General features: G+C 41.4%; 1 protein-coding gene, 1 long non-coding RNA gene, 1 other non-coding gene and 1 pseudogene across 3 annotated transcripts in view; 3 read left to right on the top strand and 1 right to left on the bottom strand.

The window, feature by feature from the left end:
- The window catches only part of ANKRD55 (ankyrin repeat domain 55), a 129,678-nt gene that overhangs the window by 20,365 nt on the left and 86,491 nt on the right, over positions 1-22,822 (bottom strand). Inside the window, exon 8 of the mRNA XM_010386462.2 lies at positions 7,844-8,028. Coding sequence (XP_010384764.1) covers positions 7,844-8,028 — 185 coding nt within the window. The remainder of the gene's footprint in view (positions 1-7,843; positions 8,029-22,822) is intronic.
- Positions 4,787-8,198, top strand: LOC115896377. The gene is made up of 2 exons (XR_004056235.1): positions 4,787-4,873; positions 7,354-8,198. It is a non-coding gene; the product is annotated as an uncharacterized LOC115896377 (long non-coding RNA).
- On the top strand, positions 6,607-6,711 carry LOC115896637. The gene has a single exon (XR_004056552.1). It is a non-coding gene; the product is annotated as a U6 spliceosomal RNA (small nuclear RNA).
- LOC115896376 lies at positions 19,051-19,604 on the top strand (annotated as a pseudogene).

Below are 22,822 nucleotides of genomic sequence, written 5' to 3'. Positions count from 1 at the left end.
AATGGCGGATGACGCCGGTGCAGCGGCCCTGCCCGGAGGCCCTGGGGGCCCTGGGATGGGGAACGGCGGTGGCTTCCGCGGAGGTTTCGGTAGTGGCATCTGGGGCCGGGCGGCGACCCTGCGGGGCCGGGGTCGAGGCCGCGGAGTTCGCGGAGGCAAGGCCGAGGGTAAGAAGTGGATGCCGGTCACCAAGCTGGGCCGCTTGGTCAAGGACATGAACATCAAGTCCCTGGAGGAGATCTACCTCTTCTCCCTGCCCTTTAAGGAATCTGAGATCATTGACTTTTTCTTGTGGGCTTCTCTCAAAGAGGAGGTTTTGAAGATTATGCCGGTGCAGAAGCAGACCCGTGCTGGCCAGCGCACCAGGTTCAAGGAGTGTGTTGCTTTGGGGGACTACAATGGCCATGTCGGCCTGGGTGTTAAGTGCTCCAAGGAGGTGGCCACCGCCATCTGTGGGGCCATCATCCTGGCCAAACTCTCCATTGTCCCCGTGCGCAGAGGTTACCGTGGGAACAAGATTGGCAAGCCCCACACCGTCCCTTGCAGGGTGACAGGCCCCTGTGGCTCTGTGCTGGTGCGCCTCATCCCTGCACCCAGGGGCACTGGCATCGTCTCAGCGCCTGTGCCCAAGAAGCTGTTCATGATGCCTGGTATCGATAACTGCTACACCTCAGCCCAGGGCTGCACTGCCACCCTGGGCAACTTTGCCAAGGCCACCTTTGACGACATCTCTAAGACCTACAGCTACCTGACCCCTGACCTCTGGAAGGAGACTGTATTTACCAAGTCTCCCTATCAGGAATTCACTGACCACCTTGTCAAGACCCACACCAGAGTCTCCGTGCAGGCGACAACATAGGGTTTTTATACAAGAAGAATAAAGTGAATTAAGCCTGAAAACAAAAAACAAAAACAAAGACAAAAACAAATACAAAAACAAAAAAACACCATTTCTTAATGTGGTGGGATTATATTTTAAGATCTTGATGTCTATACATATTTTCTACCTCGCCTCTTTCCCCTATTTGAGGGGATGATTGACCTTGTGCTCAACCTCAGTGGAGGGATATTGGGAAGTCAGGGAGGGAAATGTGTTTTTGCTTTCAAAAGCCAAGCTTGGGACTCAGAGCAACTTCAGAGCAAAGGCAAAATATTTAACTAAATATCTGAATGGAAATGGCTTTCCCAGCACTGGAAAGGGGGTCCCCCTTCAGTGGTCAAGGTGGTGTGACAGCTGGGCACGGTGACTCACACCTGTAATCCCACCACTTTGGGAGGCGGAGGCGGGCGGATCACGAGGTCAGGAGATTGAGACCATCCTGGCTAACACGGTGAAATCCTGTCTCTACTAAAAATACAAAAAATTAGCAGACTTGGTGGTGCCTGCCTGTAATCCCAGCTACTCGGGAGGCTGAAGCAGGAGAACCCGGGAGGCGAAGGCTGCAGCGAGGCAAGTGCTACTCCAGCCTGGGCGACGGAGGGAGACTCCGTCTCAAAAAAAAAAAAAAAAAAAAGGTGGTGTGACAAGAGCATAAAGGACTACTGGACTCAGGAGCAAAGGGGTCAAGAACCTTGCTTCACTGGCAGAGATACTAGGAGCGAGGGATGCAGAATGTCTGTGGTGTGTCTAGGCAATGGGACTACAGGCAGGCCAAGATGGCGCCCATGCCCAAGCACAACATGGACACAGCTGAATATCATCCGACCTGAAGGGATAAGGACAGAAGACGGAGGGGCCACCATCCATCTCTATTCCTATACACCCGTTGTATAAAATTCCAGAACCAAGGCACACACAATAAGGGAAGCGGGGTGGGGGTCTTTAAAAGATGAGGTTAGGTTTCCTACTAATCTAGTGAGATAACTCAAAAATAGAAGTTAGGTTAAATTATAGACAAAAATCATTATAACTTTTAAAACTCTGAGTTGTAAAATAACATAAATAATTGACATAGTAAGTGTTCCGCCACTTTTTTTTTTTTTTTTTTTTTTTGGAGATGGAGTCTTGCTCTGTCGCCAGGTTGGAGCGCGGTGACCCCATCTCGGCTCACTGCAACCTCCGCCCCCCTGGTTCAAGCGATTCTTCTGCCTCAGCCTCCCGAGTTGCTGGAACTAAAGGCACATGCTACCATGGCCGGTTAATTTTTGTATTTTTAGTAGAGATGAGGTTTCACCATGTTGGCCAGGCTGGTCTCAATCTACTGACCTCGTGATCCACCTGCCTCGGCCTCCCAAAATGCTGGGATTACAGGCGTGAGCCACCGCATCCGGCCAGTGTTAGATTGTACACTCCATGTGGGAGGGGAATGGGAGCCTTTCACTCACTGTGTGGTTCTGGCACCCAGCATGGTGCCTGGCACATATAGAGGCTCTCAATAAGACAGTTTAATAAATAGATACTTTCGTGATACTGCTTTCTTTATTGTACCAAATACAAAATAATTCTGGGTAGTATTAGACCCAGATTTTTTTTTTTTAAACTCTGTGAGTAGAAATAAGAATTTCAACTATTCATTTAAAGAGCACCTACTGTTTTCTAGCAGGTTAAGGCTTGGATTTGTCTTGGATGAAGGACTCTGCCTGTGTTTTGGTAACCTGTCCCAGTGGGTTTTTAAGTGTGCCTAATGTGCCGCAAATACTTTGATCTAAAACAGAAGTTTGACAAGCTGAAGCTTAGCTGAAGCATATAAAAAGTCAACTTGCTGGGAGATAGAGTTGCATCTCTGAGATTATCATGACTCTAAAAAAAATGTTTCTTTCTTAAGTGTAGATTTATAGCTGCTTTTAATGTGCCTATGCATTATTATTTTTGGAAGCTGTGGACTTGTAGTTGCTTAGGCAGTTGCCAGCAGGAGATCAGAGTTGAGAGCTTGGAGGTGGCCTAAAGACAATTAGCCCTGGCCATCAGGTCATCCAGGAAAATACTGTGAAATGGCACTGGACGTTTGATTCTACCCATAGTTGTATTCAAGATTGAATAAACTAGGCCAGGCATGGTGGCTAACACCTATAATCCCAGCACTTTGGGAGGCCGAGGCGGGTGGATCACTTGAGGTCAGGACTTCAAGACCAGTCTGCCAACATGGTGAAACCCCTAATCTACTAAAAAAAAAAACCCGAAACCCAAAATTAGCCAGGCATGGTGGCGCACACCTGTAGTCCCAGCTACTTGGGAGGCTGAGGCAAGTGAATCGCTTGAACCAGGGAGGTGGGGATTGCAGTGAGCTGAGATCATGCCACTGCATTCCAGCCTGGATGACAGAGTGAGACTCTGTCTCCAAAAATAAAATATTGAATACACTATATTTTGGATTAAGTACTGATGTCACAAAACTATGTTCTGATTTTTTTCTGGGGATGTAGGGAGAGGCAAAGGGCAAAGGGCAAGTTGACATTCCTTTTCTGAGATAGGGTCTCACTCTGTCACCCAGGCTGGAGTGCAGTGGTATAATCACAGTTCACTGCAACCTTCACCTCCCAGGCTCAAGCGATCCTCCCATGTCAGCCTCCTGAGTAGCTGGGACTACAGGCATGTACCACTAAGTCTGACTAATGTTCGTATTTTTTGTAGAGATGGGATTTCGCCATGTTGCCAAGGCTGGGCTTGAACCCCTGGGTTCAAGTAATTTATCCACCTCAGCCTCCCAAAGTGCTGGGATTACAGGTGTGAGCAACTGTGCCTGGCCCACATTCCTATGAATGGGGTCTTCTGTACAAAGAATGACTATCCCTCCGGTAAGTCACTCAGGAAATGGGCAGTCCTGGGGGAAAGGAAGTCATGGAAGACCTCTCCTCAGGCCTGAACCCTGGGCAGAAGGGCACTCCTGAGAGGGCCAGTGGTCTCTCAGGCCTGGAGGCAGCCTGGGAGCTGGACAGAGAAGGGCTGGGTTGGGTATATCTGTGAAGGGGGTTGGACATGAGTATTTGGAGAGCATATATGTATATATATTGTGTGACCCCAGAATTCCCAGGTACGGATTGTATCTTCTGTCAATTAAACACCTTTGTCTGTTATGCTAGTAGTAGCAATTTTATAACACCTAACAGGGCCATATATTTTTCAACACAGTGATCAATCACACTGCATATTTGAACGTGGCAGATATGATTAGTTCCATTCTATGTGAGAGAGGTCTCCAGGCGACACTTATTCTGAAACAAGATGGATCCCCAGCAGATTATGTCCTTCCATTTAGAAAGACTATTGCCAATAAATTCAGTAGATGGAGGACTGAATGTTGATCCAGTCAGGCTTACCAACATGTGATGATTCACTCAGAAGCTGTGTGAAATACTCCTTCATGACAATTACTAAGACCGACTGTTTAAATTCCTCTGACCATCAATATGGAAGCGATCCAGAAGAACAGGGTTTTGCTGAGTAATGAGGGGAGCATATAGATAATCTCTAAAATACCCATGTCCTTGGGGCCAGTCTGTGGTACCTAATTTCAAGTTGTCTAAACTTTAGCTCCTTTCTTATCTCTAAGCTTCAGGATGTCCTGCAAACACAGTCAATCTGCCTCAGTTATCACAGCAGGGGGCTAAAGGGCAGGGCCTGTGATTCAGAAGGAATTCAGCAGAGACAAGCAGTGGGCGGATGTGGCGGCTGCTGAATGGCAGGAGATGATGGGTCCAAGGATGCAGCATTGGTTGAGCTGTCAGTGACTGAGGAATGATTAATGAAACATGTAAACATTCCCCAGAGAATTCCCAGAAATACACAGAGAGCAGAACTTGGTAACAGACTTTCCTCTCTGAAGATAAGTAAATTGCATGTTAAAGGGAACTGTGACCTCATAGACTGATGAAATTTGAGACACTTAAGCTGCATATGCTGCTTCTGGGCTACGAGTTCTGTGTCATATCTTAGGTAAGTACTACAATGTTTTAAATACCATAGACTTAATGATGTGTTTTACTATCTGGGAGGCCTAGTTCTTCATATTTTCCTTCTACTTCTTTTTATTACTATCTTACTTTTCTTTCCTTTCCACAAAAACTTTCAGTAGGAAAAACTTACACTAAGAAAGAGAAGAAGGAAAGGGAAATCACAATTATTGTGAATGCTTAAAGCATATAGGCCAGGCGCGGTGGCTCAAGCCTGTAATCCCAGCACTTTGGGAGGCCGAGACGGGCGGATCACGAGGTCAGGAGATCGAGACCATCCTGGCTAACATGGTGAAACCCCGTCTCTACTACAAAAATATAAAAAAAAACTAGCCTGGCGAGGTGGCGGGTGCCTGTAGTCCCAGCTACTTGGGAGGCTGAGGCAGGAGAATGGCGTGAACCTGGGAGGCAGAGCTTGTAGTGAGCCGAGATCTGGCCACTGCACTCCAGCCTGGGTGACAGAGCGAGACTCTGTCTCAAGAAAAAAAAAAAAAGCATATAAACCTATGCAAACTTTGAAAAATTCAACTTTTTTTTTTTTTAACCTTTTTTTTGAGAAGGAGTCTCGCTCTGTCATCCAGGCTAGAGTGCAGTGGCACAATCTTGGCTCACTGCAACCTCTGTCTCTCAGGTTCAAGCAATTCTCCTGCCTCAGCCTCCGGAGTAGCTGGGATTACAGGCGTGCACCACCAAGCCCAGCTAATTTTTGTATTTGTAGTAGAGACAGGGTTTCACCATGTTGGCCAGGTTGGTCTTGAGCTCCTGACCTCGTGATCCACCCGTCTCAGCCTCTCAAAGTGCTGGAATTACAGACGTGAGCCACCGTGCCTGGCCCTGAAAAATTAAACTATTAACAGAAGCTTATAGCTTCAGCATGAAGGCAGAATTGCATGCTTAGCTGCAGAAAACATGGAAAGAAAATGGAGGCTAGGATTTGATCAGTACATGAGGCCTTTGAGTTGAGCACTGGAGCGGAAAGGACTCTTCTGGGTATTTTACTTCCGTTTGAACTCTCCTTATCTTTTGTACTTTCTTTTCTCCCGTTAGTTTTACTTTCCACCCTGAGGCCTAGAGAACTGGATTTTCTTTGCTAAGTGGGTGGTATTGCAAAATGGGAACTATTCTATTCAAAGCTGGTTCTAGGAGTGTTTTGAAGTAGATGAACTTTCCCTCAGCCTTTCTGAAATTTGTTCTTTTTTTTTTTTTTTTTTAAAAAAAGGTTAATTCACTTGTTTCCTCATGTAGCTTATGTCCTTCTACTTTCTTACTTGCTTATGATCAACACCTGCTCTTAGGAAAACACCTACTTTTTTCTTTTCTTTTCTTTTTTCTTTCTTTTTTTTTTAGACAGAGTCTTGCTTGCTTAGTAACCCAGGTTGGAGTGTAATGGCGTGATCTTGGCTCACTGCAACCTCCGCCTCTTAGCTTCAAGGGATTCTCCTGCCTCAGCCTCCTGACTAGCTGGGATTATAGGTGTCCCCCACCACACCTGGCTAATTTTTGTATTTTCAGTAAAGACGGATTTCGCCATGTTGGCCAGGCTGGTCTCAAACTCCTGACCTCAAGTGATTCACCCACCTTGGCCTCTCAGAGTGCTGGGATTATAAGCATGAGCCACCGCACCTGGCCGAAAAATGTCTACTTTCAATGATTTATACTTTAATTTTACTTAAAGTCATTTAACTATCTCCAACTTCTGAGACCTATGTAGAGCCCCCCATTTTTTCCCTGGGTTAAAAGAATTTCAGGTATTAATAGAGAAGATTAGCATGCCCCCCGCATAAGGATGACACACAAATTTGTGAAGTATTCCATATTTTATAAAGCAATTTTAAAAAGAAAAAAAAAGAATTTCACATATCTGGGAGTAGGAGCTTTCTTGGGGCATCTAAAATTATGATAAGTAGGCTGGGCATGGTGGTTCATGCCTGTAATCCCAGCACTTTGAGAGGCTGAGGCGGGCGGATTACCTGAGGTCAGGAGTTCAAGACCAGCCTGGCCAACATAGTGAAACCCTGTCTCTACTAAAAATACAAAAGTAAGCTGGGTGTGGTGGCAGAAGCCTGTAGTTCCAGCTACTTAGGAGGTTGAGGCAAGGGAATCACTTGGACCCGGGAGGTGGAGGTTGCAGTGGGCTGAGTTTGCACCACTGTACTCCAGCCTGGGCATGAAAGCGAGACTCTATCTCAAAAAAATAAATAAAATAATTATAAGTAGGGGGCTAATTTTGGACTTCAGTACAAGAGGATAAAGAAACCAGAGTGCTCGAGTCTACTTATTTTTGATAGGCTTGTTTGTTGTTATATTTTTCTTACATTTCCATTGATTCAGTGCCTAACCAAAACAGTTTAGATAAGCAGGGCATTATACGTGAAAAGCTGTAAGTTTGAAAGACAGGTGTACAAATCTTCATTTAGTATCTAACTAGCTCTGACAGAAGTCTTTTTACCTTTTTGTACCCAGCTTCCGTTTTCAGACAATACATCTTTGATGATCGAAAACAACAACAGCCTGAAAAAGTTCCTTGTAGTTCTAAGAGCCCAATAGTACAGAATACAGTCTTTATTATGTTCTTCTCTGGATAAAAGAACTGGTGGACTTTCTAACATGATCCAAGAATGAAGAAAACAAAAATCTCAAAACCTACCTTTAGGAACAAAAAGGGCACATAGCAGGAAGCTGAAATATGGAACGTCTTCTGAGAGCACAGAGAACATTTAGCAAAAAGTGGAAAATCTGACAATACTGTACAGTCACAGTTTTCCTCTCCATAACAATAATTTTTCCTCCTCTCACTAAAATAGAGCAATTTTTATTGTCACAAGCACATGTGTATTACTGGCAATAAGGATATAGCTGTATAGGACACCTCCTTAAACATCTTCTTTATTTTAAGATTCAGTTAGGGGGAAATGACTAGGTGTTCCTAGCACTTTCTGGTTGCCATGGATACCTGTCATCCACATCCAGAGCCTGCAGGTTACACTCAGGGACTCTTGCCAGCTCATGAATAATATCCGTGAAGCCCGCTGCTGCTGCGATATGTACACATGTCTTCCCACTCTCATCATCATAGTTGATTATGGACGGCCCCTGGTGATGGCTCAGGATGATGGAGCACAGAATCCTATTTCCACTCTGGAAAAGAGAGTCAAAGAAAGCTCATTATGTACAATCCAGTGTTCTTCTCTGTCTAGGCATGTTAAGATAAAAATACAAAGGAAAAAAAGGAAAAAGAAAGAAAGAAAGAAAAAAGATGAAAAGAGAAAAGAAAATGGAAAAAAAGAATAAAAATACATTCTATCTAAGCTCTCCAACAAATTTCCACTTGTCTCAAGTCACTGCAGAGATTTTTGTCTCCCATAGGAGCTAAGTTGTCTTCCATAATTAGCGAACGAAGGATGGACTGAAATTAAATACATGTGCAATGGACTGACATCAGAGCTAGAGGGATGGATGGGCCACCTAGACAACAACTTGCTCATTAGGTCTGATCATTTGTGCCCCCATTTGCTGTAGAGGCTGACCACCAAGAAACTGACAGAGTTCATCTTAATGTTAAAGAAGTGACCATGATGAGTACTGACTGGTGGTGCAATGATGCAGGAAAAAAGCTTGTTCCTGGGTAGGGCGAGCAGAGGGCTGAGAATTTGTTCCAGGGAGCCTGGGAAGCGGAACTGTCTGAGCAGAGGCTACACTCTTGTATCAGACTTCCTTTACAAAAACAATTAAAAGATAAAGTGAGAATTTCCAGATGGGACCACAGAATATTATGCCTTAAGCACCGGGTCCCATCTGAGTACCAGGCCCTCTGTGGCTGCACTGGTTACATACCCATAAAGTAATCTCTGGCTACAGACTTTTTCTTTCTCTTCCTATGGTCTTCCCTTTTGTGTCTTCTTCCTCCCTCCATCTTTCCTTTGTCTAACAATGATTTTAAATAACTTTGACCAATTGTTTATATTCTATGGCATGCCTGTCCTTAGAAGTCAGCAAAAGCTTACTTAGGTGATGTAGGAGTCACCTAAAGCTTAGGTGAGCTTTCACGCCTTTATCAACTTTTCAGTTTGTTTCACCTCATGCTAGTTAGACATATATCAAAGGAGTCTGCAATACATTTTAGATAGTCAAGAGACACTTTTCTTTAAAAGTAGTACCCATTCAATAAGGAAAACAGAAGCAAAAAGAGTGTCAGCACAACAATTCTTTTTTGTTCACAATTTCCTGGAAGAGTAAAGGAATTCAAGCTGTCAAGGTGGTTCAAAGGCCAAAACACCCTGTTCATAGTTTCCCCTCTTGGTGGAAGAAGAAGCATTAAGTGCAGATGAAGAAAACAAAACCCCTCTCTTCCTTTCACCTCGCTCACCCCTGGGGTGGAGTCATTTTGGAAGTGGTAAACTGCAATAGTGGCTGCTGCTTCTGGGATCCTGTCAGCCAGTCCCAGGCAGCAGGCCTCTTGGCAGCCTCTCTGGATAAGTAAAGACAGACTCCACACCTTTACTCTTTTCCTCCAAAATACCTTTTGTCCTAAATTCTCCAAACAATTCCTTGCCTCTATACCTGAATCTCACTTGTAGCACCATTGTTTGTATTTTGCTTTTCTTTATAAGAATATCCTCCCAGGAATAATGGTGACAGCTGTGTTTACTGTGTGAACGTCTGTGCCTGGCACCTTTCTAAGCCATTTCATGTACTAACTCATGAACAACAATCCCACAAGGTTGGTATTATTATTGTCCTCATATCATAGAGGAGAAAATGAAGGCATAAGGGATTAAGAAATTTGCCCTCTGTCACAGCTGAGAATGAGCAGATCTAGGATTGACTGGGGAGGCGTTGGACTTCACCACTATACTATTCTGTCTGTGATAAAAAGAGTGGTTTATTAATTTGATCCTGCATATTCATACTGGAGGAACTAAAGTGAAAACTGTTTAGACGACATCAGTACCAGTGATGTGTGCCTCCCCAACTGAGACCTCCTTTACAGTTAATCTTTGGGTACTTTAAGAGTTTCTCCAGTAGCTCAAGCCTGTAATCCCAGCACTTAGGGAGGCCGAGGTGGGCAGATCACGAGGTCAGGTGATCGAGACCATCCTGGCTGACATAGTGAAGCCCTGTCTCTACTAAAAATACAAAAAATTAGCCAGGCATGGTGGCGGGCACCTGTAGTCCCAGCTGCTTGGGAGGCAGAGGCAGGAGAGTGGCGTGAACCTGGGAGACGGAGCTTGCAGTGAGCTGAGGTTGTGCCACTGCACTCTAGCCTGGGCAACAGAGCGAGACTTCGTCTCAAAAAAAAAAAAAAAAAAAAAAGAGTTCCTCCTAGTAAGGTTGCCATGGTGTACCCTCAGGAGAATTTGAGGGAGCCCTAGAGAACACTAGTTTGTAAGTCAAGGCCCTGGATCACTTGTCTCCTGGTGACAGAATTCCCTTCTTAATAATCTAGACTGTGTGTCAGTCAAAAATATGCTTAGACCTGGGAGGTAGGAAAAGTCACAGAGACCAGGAGACACTAGACAAGAAGAAGTGGGACTGTGGTCCAGGTAGGTCCTTAGGAAGAATGGAGAGTAGGTTTACATTGGCTAGAAATGTTATTAAACAGGGCAAGGAACAATATTATACATATCCTATTCTTAAGGAGCTCTAGAATTCTACACTGAACTGCCAGATGATGATTGTGAGTTTGTTTTTGTTGTATTTATTTATTTGCTTTTGTTCATGGGTAATCCATAACATTGCCTTCATGTATTCTGAAAATGATTGGGAACTGAGTCCTAGTCGTTTTCTCTTTACCTATCATGAGTGGGGAGAGTTGGGGAAGCCTGACTCATAAGAAGCCTTGCCAAGAAGAAAGTTGAGTTAATGTGTAATAATTTTGCTACAGGCAGATTGATAAAACAACAACAACAACAACAACAACAACAACAAGATCTCAACATCCTAACTGTAGACATTCTAGGTGACCTTCAAAGGAGTCCAGTGGGAGATTTAGGACTAGTTGGCTATTTGTTAACATTTATCTAGGGAATATGTTCTATGGTGGCTTCTTCTTGGCAGGAACTCCAATCTCCTTCCTTCTCTTGAACACTGGGATGTGTTTGCATTGCTTGTCTTGTGATGGTGACCATATAAAGCAGAGGCCAGTGCTTTAGCCTCTGTGTTGTAGCCACTTATTCCTCCTAAAAGGCTGGGAGGTTTTGTGATGTGAGAAGATGATCCTGGCTCATCGGTTGGAGCCAGACATGTTAGACTAGAATGGAGACAAAAGGAAGATCTAGAGTCTATGCCATTGAATGTTTGAGGGTCTGGGGCTAACTAGAGAAAGAAACGTGCCCAATATCCCTGGCTTAGAATCTGGACTGCCTTCGTGGTTAGCCCCTTTGGACCAAGGCTTTGGTTGTCCTGGACTCCAGAGGTTGCCAAGCCCAAAAGCCTGGGGCTGCCTCTCCTGGAGAGAAAGCAGAAGGTAGAAGTAGTAGGAGGGGATGAGGTATGGTGACCCTCTGCTGCTAAACTACTTCATTTCTTTTTTTTTTTTGAGACAAAGTCTCACTCTGTTGCCCAGGCTGGAGTGCAATGGAACCACCTTGGCTCACTGCAACCTCTACTTCCCGGGTTCAAGTGATTCTCCTGTTTCGGCCTCCCAAGTAGCTGGGATTGCAGGCATGCACCACCATGCCTGGCTAATATTTTGTATTTTTAGTAGAGATGCGGTTTCACCATGTTGGCAAGGCCAGTCTCAACCTCCTGATCTCAAGTAATCCACTCACCTCAGACTCCCAAAGTGCTGGGATTACAGGCGTGAGCCACTGCACCCACCCAAACTACTTCATTTTGTAGAGGTGCTAATGCTTAGTGGGGGAAAAAGTTTTTCATGCTTTGGTGTATAGAAAGGGTCTGTCTTGGGCTTCCAGCTGTTTGGCAAGACGAAGTCTCCAGGGTATCCATGTGTTGTCCTTACTAAGCCTATGCCTAGGAATCTTTCTGCTGAAATGAAGCCCAGCAAAGAGTAAGTCTCAACAAATATTTGCTGAGCAATAAATAAATAAATAAGTGAAATAGACCTTACAAACTATGGCAAAGCCAAACAGGTTGGATTTTACTCATCCTTTTTGGCTTCTTCTCTCTTTTTTCCTCATTATCTTCCTCCATTCTCTACCTTTTCTCTTCTTTCTCTACTTGTTTTTACTCCTAGATGAGTCCCTGTTTTCCCTCATTCTACCCTCTCCCTTTCTCTCTACAACTGGGCACTGAGGACCTGACATGTGAAAGCCACTTTAACTTAGGTTACCCTTCGAAGCTCCAGCTTCCCAAACAGGTCAGAGTCTTTGCTCCTAGGGTAATGGGGGTTAATTTCCTAAATCTGACTTTCTCATTGTTTACTCTGGACTTAGGCAGCTTGGTGGTTGTCCTCTTATCAAGTATTGGAAGCCATGTGACCTGGGTTCCTGCCCGGGTGCTGGATGCACTTGGGCAAATGCTAAGCTTTTGTACTAGTTTCCCCACCTAGGAACTGCAGGATTGGACTAAATGACCTGTGGTCCCTTCCAACTCTAAGCTTCTTTCACTTCATGAGCTGGATCCACTGGTATACAGCATTTAAAATTATACATTGGCATTTTGAATATATTGAGAGTTGAAATATATTCATGGGACTTTGACATAGTTCAAACAGTTGACCACAGATTAACTGTGAGTGTATGTGAGTGTGTGTGTAATTCCTTGCCCACATAACCACATATTGACAAAACATGAAATAATCATTTTATATTAGTGCAATTGTTTTCTTTCTAACCTTCCTTGAAAAGTATGCTGCTGAAGAAGATCCCAAGTAAACACATTTTCTAGTAAGTTGGGGAGGGAGCTAGTGGTGAAATCTGAGGGATGGTAGATGCTTGCCCCTCTTACTGACCAGCAGTGATGCCTAGAATTCATATTGCTAGAAACACTCCTAGTATTAAGGCATTGTACTCCTACAAGGCTTGGTTAAGCTGCCAGTGTTATTCCAGAACTCTTCTTAGATCCATGAGAGAAGTTAGGTCACAGGGCAAGCAAGCTGCTGCCCCCAAATTGGAGAGACAGACAGACAGGCAGATATAGGGACTCACAACATACTAGAGCAGAAACCTTTGAGGGAATCATTGCTACCTCTGCAGGGTAGAAAAATCCAAACTACAGTTAATGAATTGTCAAAGGCTCAGGGTGGACAAATCTGAGAGTATAAACTCAGTGATCTAGTTACATTGGTTATGGGGTGCCATGCTTTTGTGAATTTTACTTCCAGTAGCTCAACCGGCTTCTCACAGTATATAGCAGAGAAAAATTCCCATGGGCTTCTGGTAGGAAGATGGGGAAAAGGAACCTTTTTGAAATATACCAGAGCACTCTGTTCTTCTTAATAAAATCTGTCATTAGGAGAAACTAGTTAACCAGAACCTAAACTACTGAGGTTTTATCAGAGCCTAACTGACTGTAGGGAAGGAAAGTGCTCAACTCCATCTAGCTCTAGCTTTCTACATGGGAGCAGAACAATACCCAATTCCAGCCCACTCTAGCTATCCTGTCTCACCTAAGAAGGGGAAAAAACATCCTGAGAAACACTTGGAATATTCACATTCCAGAGGCATAGGTTCACTAAAAGACAGGGACCAAATCGTAGGAAGATATAGTACATTTCTCTTCCCCCCATACTTTACCATTACATAAATAAGGGCTATTTACAGGAGTTCTCTTATCCACTACATCATGTCTGGCTATCGAGGAAAAATTATAACGCATGCCAAAAGGGGAACAACACAGTATCCACAGAGCAAGCATCAGTTCCAGACATGGCAGGGATATGGGAATTATCAGATAAAGAATTTAAAGCAACTGTGAATAATGTGCTAAGGGCTCTAAATGGATACAGTGGACAACATGTCAGAACAGATGGGCAGTGTAAGCAGGAAGATGGAGATCCTAAGAAATAATCAAAAATAAATGCTGGAGATCAAAAACACTGTAATGGAAATTAAGAATGCCTTTGATGAGCTTATTAGTAGATTGGGCACAGCTGAGGGAACAGTCACTGAGCTTGAGAAGATCTCAATGTAAACTTCCAAAACTGGAAAACAAAAATAGCAAAGACTGGAAAAAACAGAACAGAATATTCACAGACTGTGAGAGAACTACAAAAGGTATAACATACAGGCAATAGGAATACCAGAAGGAAAAGAAAGAGAAAAGGAACAGGATAAATATTTGAAACAATAGTAATGACTGAGAAGTTTACCAAAAAAATTGTTAGACACAAAAGCTCAGAGAGCATCAAGCAGGCTAAATGCCAACAACAACAACAAAAACAACAAAACAAAACAAACAAACAAACAAAAAACCCTATGCCTAGCCATATTATTTTCTAATTACAAAAACCAAAGATAAAGAAAAAGTCCTGAAAGAAGACAGAGGAAAAGAACACCTCACCTATAGAGGAGCAAAGAGAAGGATTACATCTGATATCTCAGAAACCGTACAAGCAAGAAGAGACTGGAGTGAAATACTTAAAGAGTTCAGAAAAGCCTCCCATCAACAAGAATTCTGTACCTTATGAAATTGTCCTTCAAAAGCGAAGGAGAAATAAATATTTCTTAGATAAAGAAAAATTGGTAGACCTGCATTGCACTAGATGTTAAAAGTAGTTTCTTAGAGAGAAGAAAAATGATATAGGCCAGAAACTCTGATTTACATAAAGAAAAGAAGAGCGCTGAAGAAGGAATAAATGAAGGTAAAATAAAAACTTTTATTTTTTATTGTTAATTGACCTAGGAGATAATAGTTTTTTCAAAATACTAATAGCTACAATGTATGCTTATGCATCTATCTTTATATCTATATACATATGCATAAGCTTATGTAGGCTTATATATAAGTAAAATGAATGCAGCAATCATACTAGGGACAGGTGGAAGGAATTAGGATCATTTTGCTATTATAAAGTATTCACACTACCCATGAAATGGTATAGTGTTATTTTGAAGTGGATTTGGATAAGTTGTAAACATATTTTGTATACTCTAGGGCAACCACTAAAAAAGTAAAAAAGGGAGTATAACTAATATGTTAAGAAAAGAGAGAAAATGGAATAATATAAAATGCTAATTAAAACCACAAAAGGTGGAAAAAGAGTAGAAGACAAAAATAGGAACAAAGAATAAGGGCAGCAGATAGAAAACAGTAACAAATATGATCGATGTTACTCTATATGAATAATCACTTTGAACATTAATGGTACCAAAAGACAGATTAACAGTGTGGATAGAAAAATAAGACCCAACTCTATGTTGTCTATAAGAAACCCACTTTAAATATAATGACACGCATAAATTAAAAGTAAATGAATGGTGAAAGATTTACCATGAAGACACTAACCAAAAGAAAGCAGGAGTAGCTATATATTATAATTCTAGACAGAGCAGACTAAAAAGCAAAGCAAGTTGTTAGGGATAAAGAAGGATATTACATAATGATAAAGAGGTCAGTTCTCCAAGAAGACATAATGATCCTTATGTACCCAACAACACAGCCTTAAAATATGCAAGGCAAAACCTGATAAAGCTGCAAGAAGAAACAGATGAGTCTACTTTATAGTTAAAGATTTCAACATCCCTCTATCAGAAATGGACATATCCAGAAAGCAGAAAATCAGTAGGAATGTAGTTGAACTTTAAAATACAATTAATTAATTGGATATAATTGACTTCTACTGACTACTTCATCTAACAGCAAAATACACATTTTTAACAAGCTCACATGGGAACTTCACCAAGATAGACCACAGTCTAGGCCATAAAACAAACCTTAACAAAAGTGAAAGAATAGAAATCATACAACGCATGCTTTCAGACCACAGTAGCGTTAAACTATGAATCAATAACAGAAAGACAACTGGAAAATTTCTGAACATGTGGAGATTAAACAACATAAATAACACACAGTTCAAAAGAAGAAATCTCAAGAAAATTAAAAAAATACTTTGAACAAAAGGAAGATAACATCAAAATTTGTGGAATGTAGCAAAAAATTTCTCAGAAGAAAATTTACAGCATTGAATATATATATATTAAAAAAGAAGAAAGATCTAGAATCAGTTATATAAGCTTACATCTTAGGAAGCTAGAAAAAGAAGAGCAAATTAAATCCAGAGTAAGCAGAAGAAAAGAAAAAATAAAAATTACAGTAGAAATCAATGAAGTAGAAAACAAAAAATCAATAGAGAAAATCAATGAAACCAAAAGCTAGTTCTTAGAAAAGATTAATAAAAGTGATAAGCCTCTAGCCAGGCTAGAAGAAAACAGAGGGGCACAAATTACTTAATATCAGAAATGAAAAATGGTACTTCACTACAGATCCCATGAACATTAGAAGAATAATGAAGAAATACTTTAAACAACTCTATTTTCACAACTTGATAACATATTTGAAATGGACCAATTCCTTAAAAGACACAATCTACCGAAACACACACAAGGAGAAATAGATAATCTGAATACGTTTATGTCTATTAAAGAAATTGAAAAGGCTGGGTGTGGTGGCTCATGCCTGTTATCCCAGCACTTTGAGAGGCTGAGGCAGGTGGATCACCTGAGGTCAGGAGTTCGAGAACAGCCTGGCCAACATGGCGAAATCCCGTCTCTACTAAAAATACAAAAAATTAGCCTGGTGTGATGGCAGGCACCTGTAATCCCAGCTACTGGGGAAGCTGGGGCAAGAGAATTGCTTGAACCCGGGAGGTGGAGGTTGCAGTGAGCCGAGATCGCGTCATTGCATTATTGCACTCCAGCCTGGGTGACAGAGTGAGAGACTCTGTCCCCCCGCCCCCGCAAAAAAAAAAAAAAAAAAGAAAGAAATTGAATAAATAATTAATAACCTTCTAAAATGGAAATATGAGGCCCAGATGTATTCACTGGTAAATTTTACCAAACATTCAAGAAAAAAATGACAGTTTTCAAATAATCTCTTTCAGAAGATAGAAGTGTAGGGAACTTCCTAACTCATTTTATCAGCCAGAATCACCCTAATACAAAACAAGACAAAGACATTACAAGAAAAGAAAACTATAGACCAATAACTTTCATAAAGATGGATGTAAATGTCCTCAACGACATATTAGTGAATAGAATCTAGCAACATAAAAAAAGAATTATACATCATGGTCAAGTAGGATTTATCCAAAGTATGCAAGTATAGCTCAACATTTTCAAATCAATTAATGTAATCAACCACATCAGCAGGCTAAAGAAGAAGAATCACACAGTTGCACCAATAGATACAGAAAAAGCATTTGAGAAAATCCACCACTTATTCATAATAAAAACTCTCAGTAAACTAGGAATAGAGAAGAACTCCCTAAACTTGATAAAGAGCATCTGTAGAAAACCTATCGCTAACATCACACTTCATGGTGAAAAATGAGAAGTTTTCCAACTAAGATCAGGAACAAGGTAAAGATGTCTCCTATCACAACTTGTCTTTTCTCTTCTCTTCTTTTCTTTTCTTTCTTTCTCTTTCTTCTTCTTCGTTTTTTTTTTTTTTTAAGGTGTCACTCTGTTGCTCAGGCTGGAGTGCAGTGGTGTGATCTTGGCTCACTGGGACCTCTGCCTCCAGGTTCAAGTGATTCTCCTGCCTCAGCCTCCTGAGTAGCTTCGGCTACAGGCATGTGCTACCACACCCAGCTAGTTTTTGTATTTTTAGTAGAGGCAGGTTTTTGCCATTTGGCCAGGCTGGTCTTAAACTCCTGGCCTCAAGCAATCCACCTGCATCGGCCTCCCAAAGTGCTGAGATTACAGGCATGAGCCACTTTACCCGGCGCCACAACCTCTTTTCAATATTATACCAAAGTTCTAGTTAATGCAATAAGACAAGAACAGGAAATAAAAAGAATGCTGATTGGGAAGGAAGAAATAAAACAGTCTGTTTTCAGATGACATGACTATCTATGTATAAAATCTGAAAGAATAGACAAAAACAGCTTTGAAACTAAGAAGCAATTATAGCAAGATTTCAGGATATAGGCTAATGTACAAAAGTTGATCATTTTTCTATAAACTAGCAATGAACAATAGAATTTGAAATTAAAAATACAATACCATTTACATTAGCACCCCCCAAAATTAAATACTTAGGTACAAATCTAACAAAATATGATACAAGAGCAATATGAAAAAATCTACAAAATTGTGATGAAAAACATCAAAGAACTAAAGAAATGGAGATCTTCATATGGTGAAGGTAAGAGCAAAATAAAAATTATAAAAATAAATAAATAAATGGAGAGGTATTCTACGTTCATGGTTAAGAAGACTTAAAATTGTTATCAGTTCTTTAAAACTTGATCTATAGATTCAATATAGTCCCTATCAAAATACCAGAAACTTATCTTGTAGATATCAACAAACTGATTCTACAGTTTATATGGAGAGGCAAAAGACACAGAATAGTCAACAAGACAGTGGAGAAGAACTAAGCTGGGCAACTGACACTACTCAACTTTAAGACTTACTATAAAGCTACAGTAATCAAGATAGTGTGATATTGGCAGAATAATAGACAAATAAGTCAATGCAACAGAATAGACAGCCAAGAAATAGACCCACATAAATATAATCAACTGATATGACAAAGAGTAAAAGCAATACAATAAAGAAAGGTAGTTGTTTCACCAAATGGTGCTGAAACAGCTGGACATCTACATGCAAAAAAATAAACCTAGACACAGACCTTATACCTTTTACAAAATTGACTCAAAACTGATCACAGACCTAAATGTAAAACCTAAAATTAGGCCAGGCGAGGCGGCTCGTATCTATAATCCCAGCACTTTGGGAGGCTGGGGTGGGAGAATCACTTGAGTCTGGGGGTTCAAGACCAGCCTAGGCAACATGGTGAAACCTCATCTCTAAAAAAAAATACAAAAAGTTACCTAGGCATTGTGGCATGTGCCTGTAGTCCCAGCTACTCAGGAGACTGAAGTGGAAGGATCACTCGAGCCTAGGAGGTCCAGGCTGCAGTGAGCCGTGATTATGTCACTGCAATCCAGCCTAGATGAGACAGAGTGAATTCCAAAATTACATAAGAATTCCAGGAGATGCTCTTTCCCTAAGTGGCCTGAGCTAATCTGTGAAAATGGTTCGCTATTCACTTGATTCAGAGAGCCCCACAAAATCATACAAATCAAGAGGTTCAAGTCTTAGTGTTCACTTTAAGAACACTCGTGAAACTGCCCAGGCCATCAAGGTATGCATATATGAAAAGCCACAAAGTATTCGAAAGATGTCACTTTACAGAAACAGTGTGTACCATTCTGATGTTACAATGGTGGAGTTGGCAGGTGTGCCTAAGCCAAGCAGTGGGGCTGGACACAAGGTCGGTGGCCCAAAAAGAGTGCTGAATTTTTGCTGCACATGCTTAAAAATGCAGAGAGTAATGCTGAACTTATGGATTTCGATGTAGATTCTCTGGTCATTGAGTGTATCCACATGAATAAAGCACCTAAGATGCACTTCTGGACCTACAGAGCTCATGGTCGGATTAACCCATACATGAGCTCTCCCTGCCACACTGAGATGATCCTTACTGAAAAGGAACAAAATGTTCCTAAACCAGAAGAGGAAGTTTCCCAGAAGAAAAAGATATCCCAGAAGAAACTGAAGAAACAAAAATTTATGTCACGGGAGTAAATTCAACATTAAAATACATGCAATTAAAAGTAAAAGAAAAAAAGAAAGAATTCCAGGAGATAATAGGAGCAAAATTTAGATGACCTCGGGTCTGGTGATGACTTTTAGATACTGAAATAATAATCCATGGAAGAAAAAATGGATAACCTAGATTTCATTAAAATCAAAAACTTCTCTGTGAAGGACACTGCCAAAAGAATAACAAGATAAGCCCCAACCTGGAAGAAAATACTTGCAAAAGACATGACTAATAAAAGACTATTGCCAAAATATGGAAATAACTCCTAAAACTCAACAGTAAGAAAACAAACAATGATTTTTAAATGGGCTAAAGCTCTTTATAGATGGCTCACAAAGAAAATTTGCAGATGACTACTATAGCCCATGAAAAGATGTACCACATCATATGCCATCAGAAAACACAAACTAAAACAACCATGAGACACCACAGTGCATTGATTAGGAAGGCTAAAATCCAGAACACTGACAATACCAAACACTAGAAAGAATAATGAACAACAGGAACTCCCATTCACTGCTGGTGGAAATGCAAAATGGTACAGCCACTTTTGAAGACAGTTTGGAGACAGAGTCTCACCCTGTCCCCCAGGCTGGAGTACAATGGTACAATCTTGGCTCACTGCAACCTCCGCCTCCCAGGTTCAAACGATTCTCCTGCCTCAGCCTGCTGAGTAGCTGGGATTACAGGCACCCACCACCATGCCCAGCTAATTTTTGTATTTTCAGTAGAGACAGGGATTCACCATGTTGGTCAGGCTGGTCTCAAACTCCTGATCTCGTGATCCGCCTGCCTTGGTCTCCCAAAATGCTGGGATTACAGGTGTGAGCCAACATGCTCTGTCAATTTGGTAGTTTCTTACAAAACTAAACATACCCTTACCACAGATCCAGCAATTGTGCTCCTTGATATTTACTCAAAGGAACTGAAAACTTATGTTTACATGAAAAGCAGTGCACAGATGTTTATAGTGCTTTTATTCATAATTGGCAAAGCTGGGAAGCAACCAAGATGTCCTTCCAAGGTGAATGGATAAATAAACTTTGGTACATTCATACAATAGAATATTAATCAGTGCTAAAAAGAAATGAGCTATTAAACCATGAAAAGACATGGAGGAAATGTAAATGCATATTACTAGACAATTTGAAAAAGCTACATACAGTACAATTCCAACTATATGACATCCTGGAAAAGGCAAAACTATGGAGACAGTAAAAAGATCAGTGGTTTAGATAAGTGGATTAGGGTAAGGGTGGAAAGAGTAAGGAGAGCTCAGAGGATTTTTAGGGCAATGAAGGTATTCTGCATGATACTTTAATGATGGATACCTGTCATTATACGTTTGTCCAGTTCCACAGAATATACAATATCTAGAGAGTACCTTATGGTAAACTATAGACTTTGGGCATCGATGACCTGTCAGTGTAGGCTATCAATTGTAACAAGTGTACCACTGTAGTGGGAGATGTTGGTAATGGGGGAGGCAATTTATTGTCAGTGGGGTGGGGGTGGGCAGAAGATATTAATAGGTGACATATTTCTGCAATTTTCCTCTTAATTTTATTGGGAACTTAAAACTGCTCTAGAAAACTAAAGTCTTTTTTTTTCTTTTCTTTTTTTATTGTACTTTAAGTTCTAGGGTACATGTGCACAACGTGCAGGTTTGTTACAAATGTATACATGTGCCATGTTGGTGTGCTGCACCCATCAATTCGTCGGCACCCATCAACTCATCATTTACATCAGTTATAACTTCCAATGCCATCCCTCCCCCGTCCCTAGAAAACTAAAGTCTTTACTTGAAATGTTTTTTTCTACAGAGAGAAAGAACCCAATAAGCCATTAACCCCATTGGCTTGAGATGAATAAATTTATTGGACTGAATTCAATGAATACCTCTTTAGGGACCTACGGTTCACAAAGCTCTGTTCTGGGTGTTAAGAGACATTTGGATGAATAAGGCACGTTGCCCTCAGGTCCACAGTCTAGAAGGGAAGACACAGGCACCTCACCAATTTCAACAAAGTCCTGGAAGTAACATGGAGGGAAGAATTTGGAAAGGGAGCTCAACAAAGAAGGTGACACTTAATTGGGCTTGGAGAAATAAGACAGAATAAGCAGATATTCTGCAGGCAGAAGGAACGATGCAGGGAGTGCAAGAAGAAAGAAATATTTTCCTCAAATGGAAGAGCATGACAGCGAGGGAGACAGAAGGAATCTTTATGATGGATTGTGAGGCTTACTAATATTCCAGTGCGATTAGAGCCGAGATTACGTGAGCTAGAGAGAAAAGGTCAGGGGTGGGGAGGCAAGGACCAACAGTGACCGTAATTGTTTTGGTATAAAAAAAGCTATGTTGGTACATGTCTTTGTGATTTGTTGGAAGAGCCCTGTAAGAATAGATTGGAAGGCCAAGTGTGGTGGTTCATGCCTGTAATCCCAACACTTGGGAGGCCTGAGTGGGAGGATCTCTTGAGTCCAGGAGTTCAACACCAGCATAGGCAACATGGCGAGACTTTGTCTCTACTTAAAAAAAAAAAAAAAAAAAAAAATTAGCCAGGCATGGTGGTGTGTGCCTGTAGTCCCAGCTACTAGGGAGGCCGAGGTGGTAGGATTTCTTGAGCCCAGGATTAAACTTAGTTTACCTAGTAGACCTACTGTTTCAAATCTTTACTGCTTTGTTTATTTTGGTGAAACACAGAGCCCTTATTATTTCAATGAATTATAGGTTTAAATGTGATCTCATTATATGGTCCAAGAGAAAAGCAGGAAATTCAGAAAAAGGAATAAATGACAACGGGAAATAGACTTATTCATATGGAAAAACTCTAAAAGGAGCACAATGCTAGCCCTGTGTTATAAATGAACAAGAAGTCTAAAGAAGGCAAGTGTAATAATAATTTCAGCTGACATTTGGAATTACCCTCAGTCTTTGCAGTGTAAATGGCAGAGTACACCACTTCTGAATTCTACTGCTAACCACAGGGAAGGAGAATGCGCAATTCCTCCAGAGCTGGGGTTCTTAGCCTTTTGTGGGTAGTCACTGTTCCTCACTGAGGAGGTCAAGAAAGTTGTGGACTCCTTCCTTAGAAAAATGAATGCAAATGTGCTCACACACCATATATACAGTATTACATACAACTGTAGGGGTTCTAGAGGGACCTGTCTTTTTAATCTTTTTACCTGCAATGCAAGA

The sequence above is a fragment of the Rhinopithecus roxellana genome, chromosome 3 (genome assembly GCF_007565055.1).
Source record: "Rhinopithecus roxellana isolate Shanxi Qingling chromosome 3, ASM756505v1, whole genome shotgun sequence".
Lineage (NCBI taxonomy): Eukaryota > Metazoa > Chordata > Mammalia > Primates > Cercopithecidae > Rhinopithecus > Rhinopithecus roxellana.
This window is presented reverse-complemented; position numbering and strand designations above follow the sequence as displayed.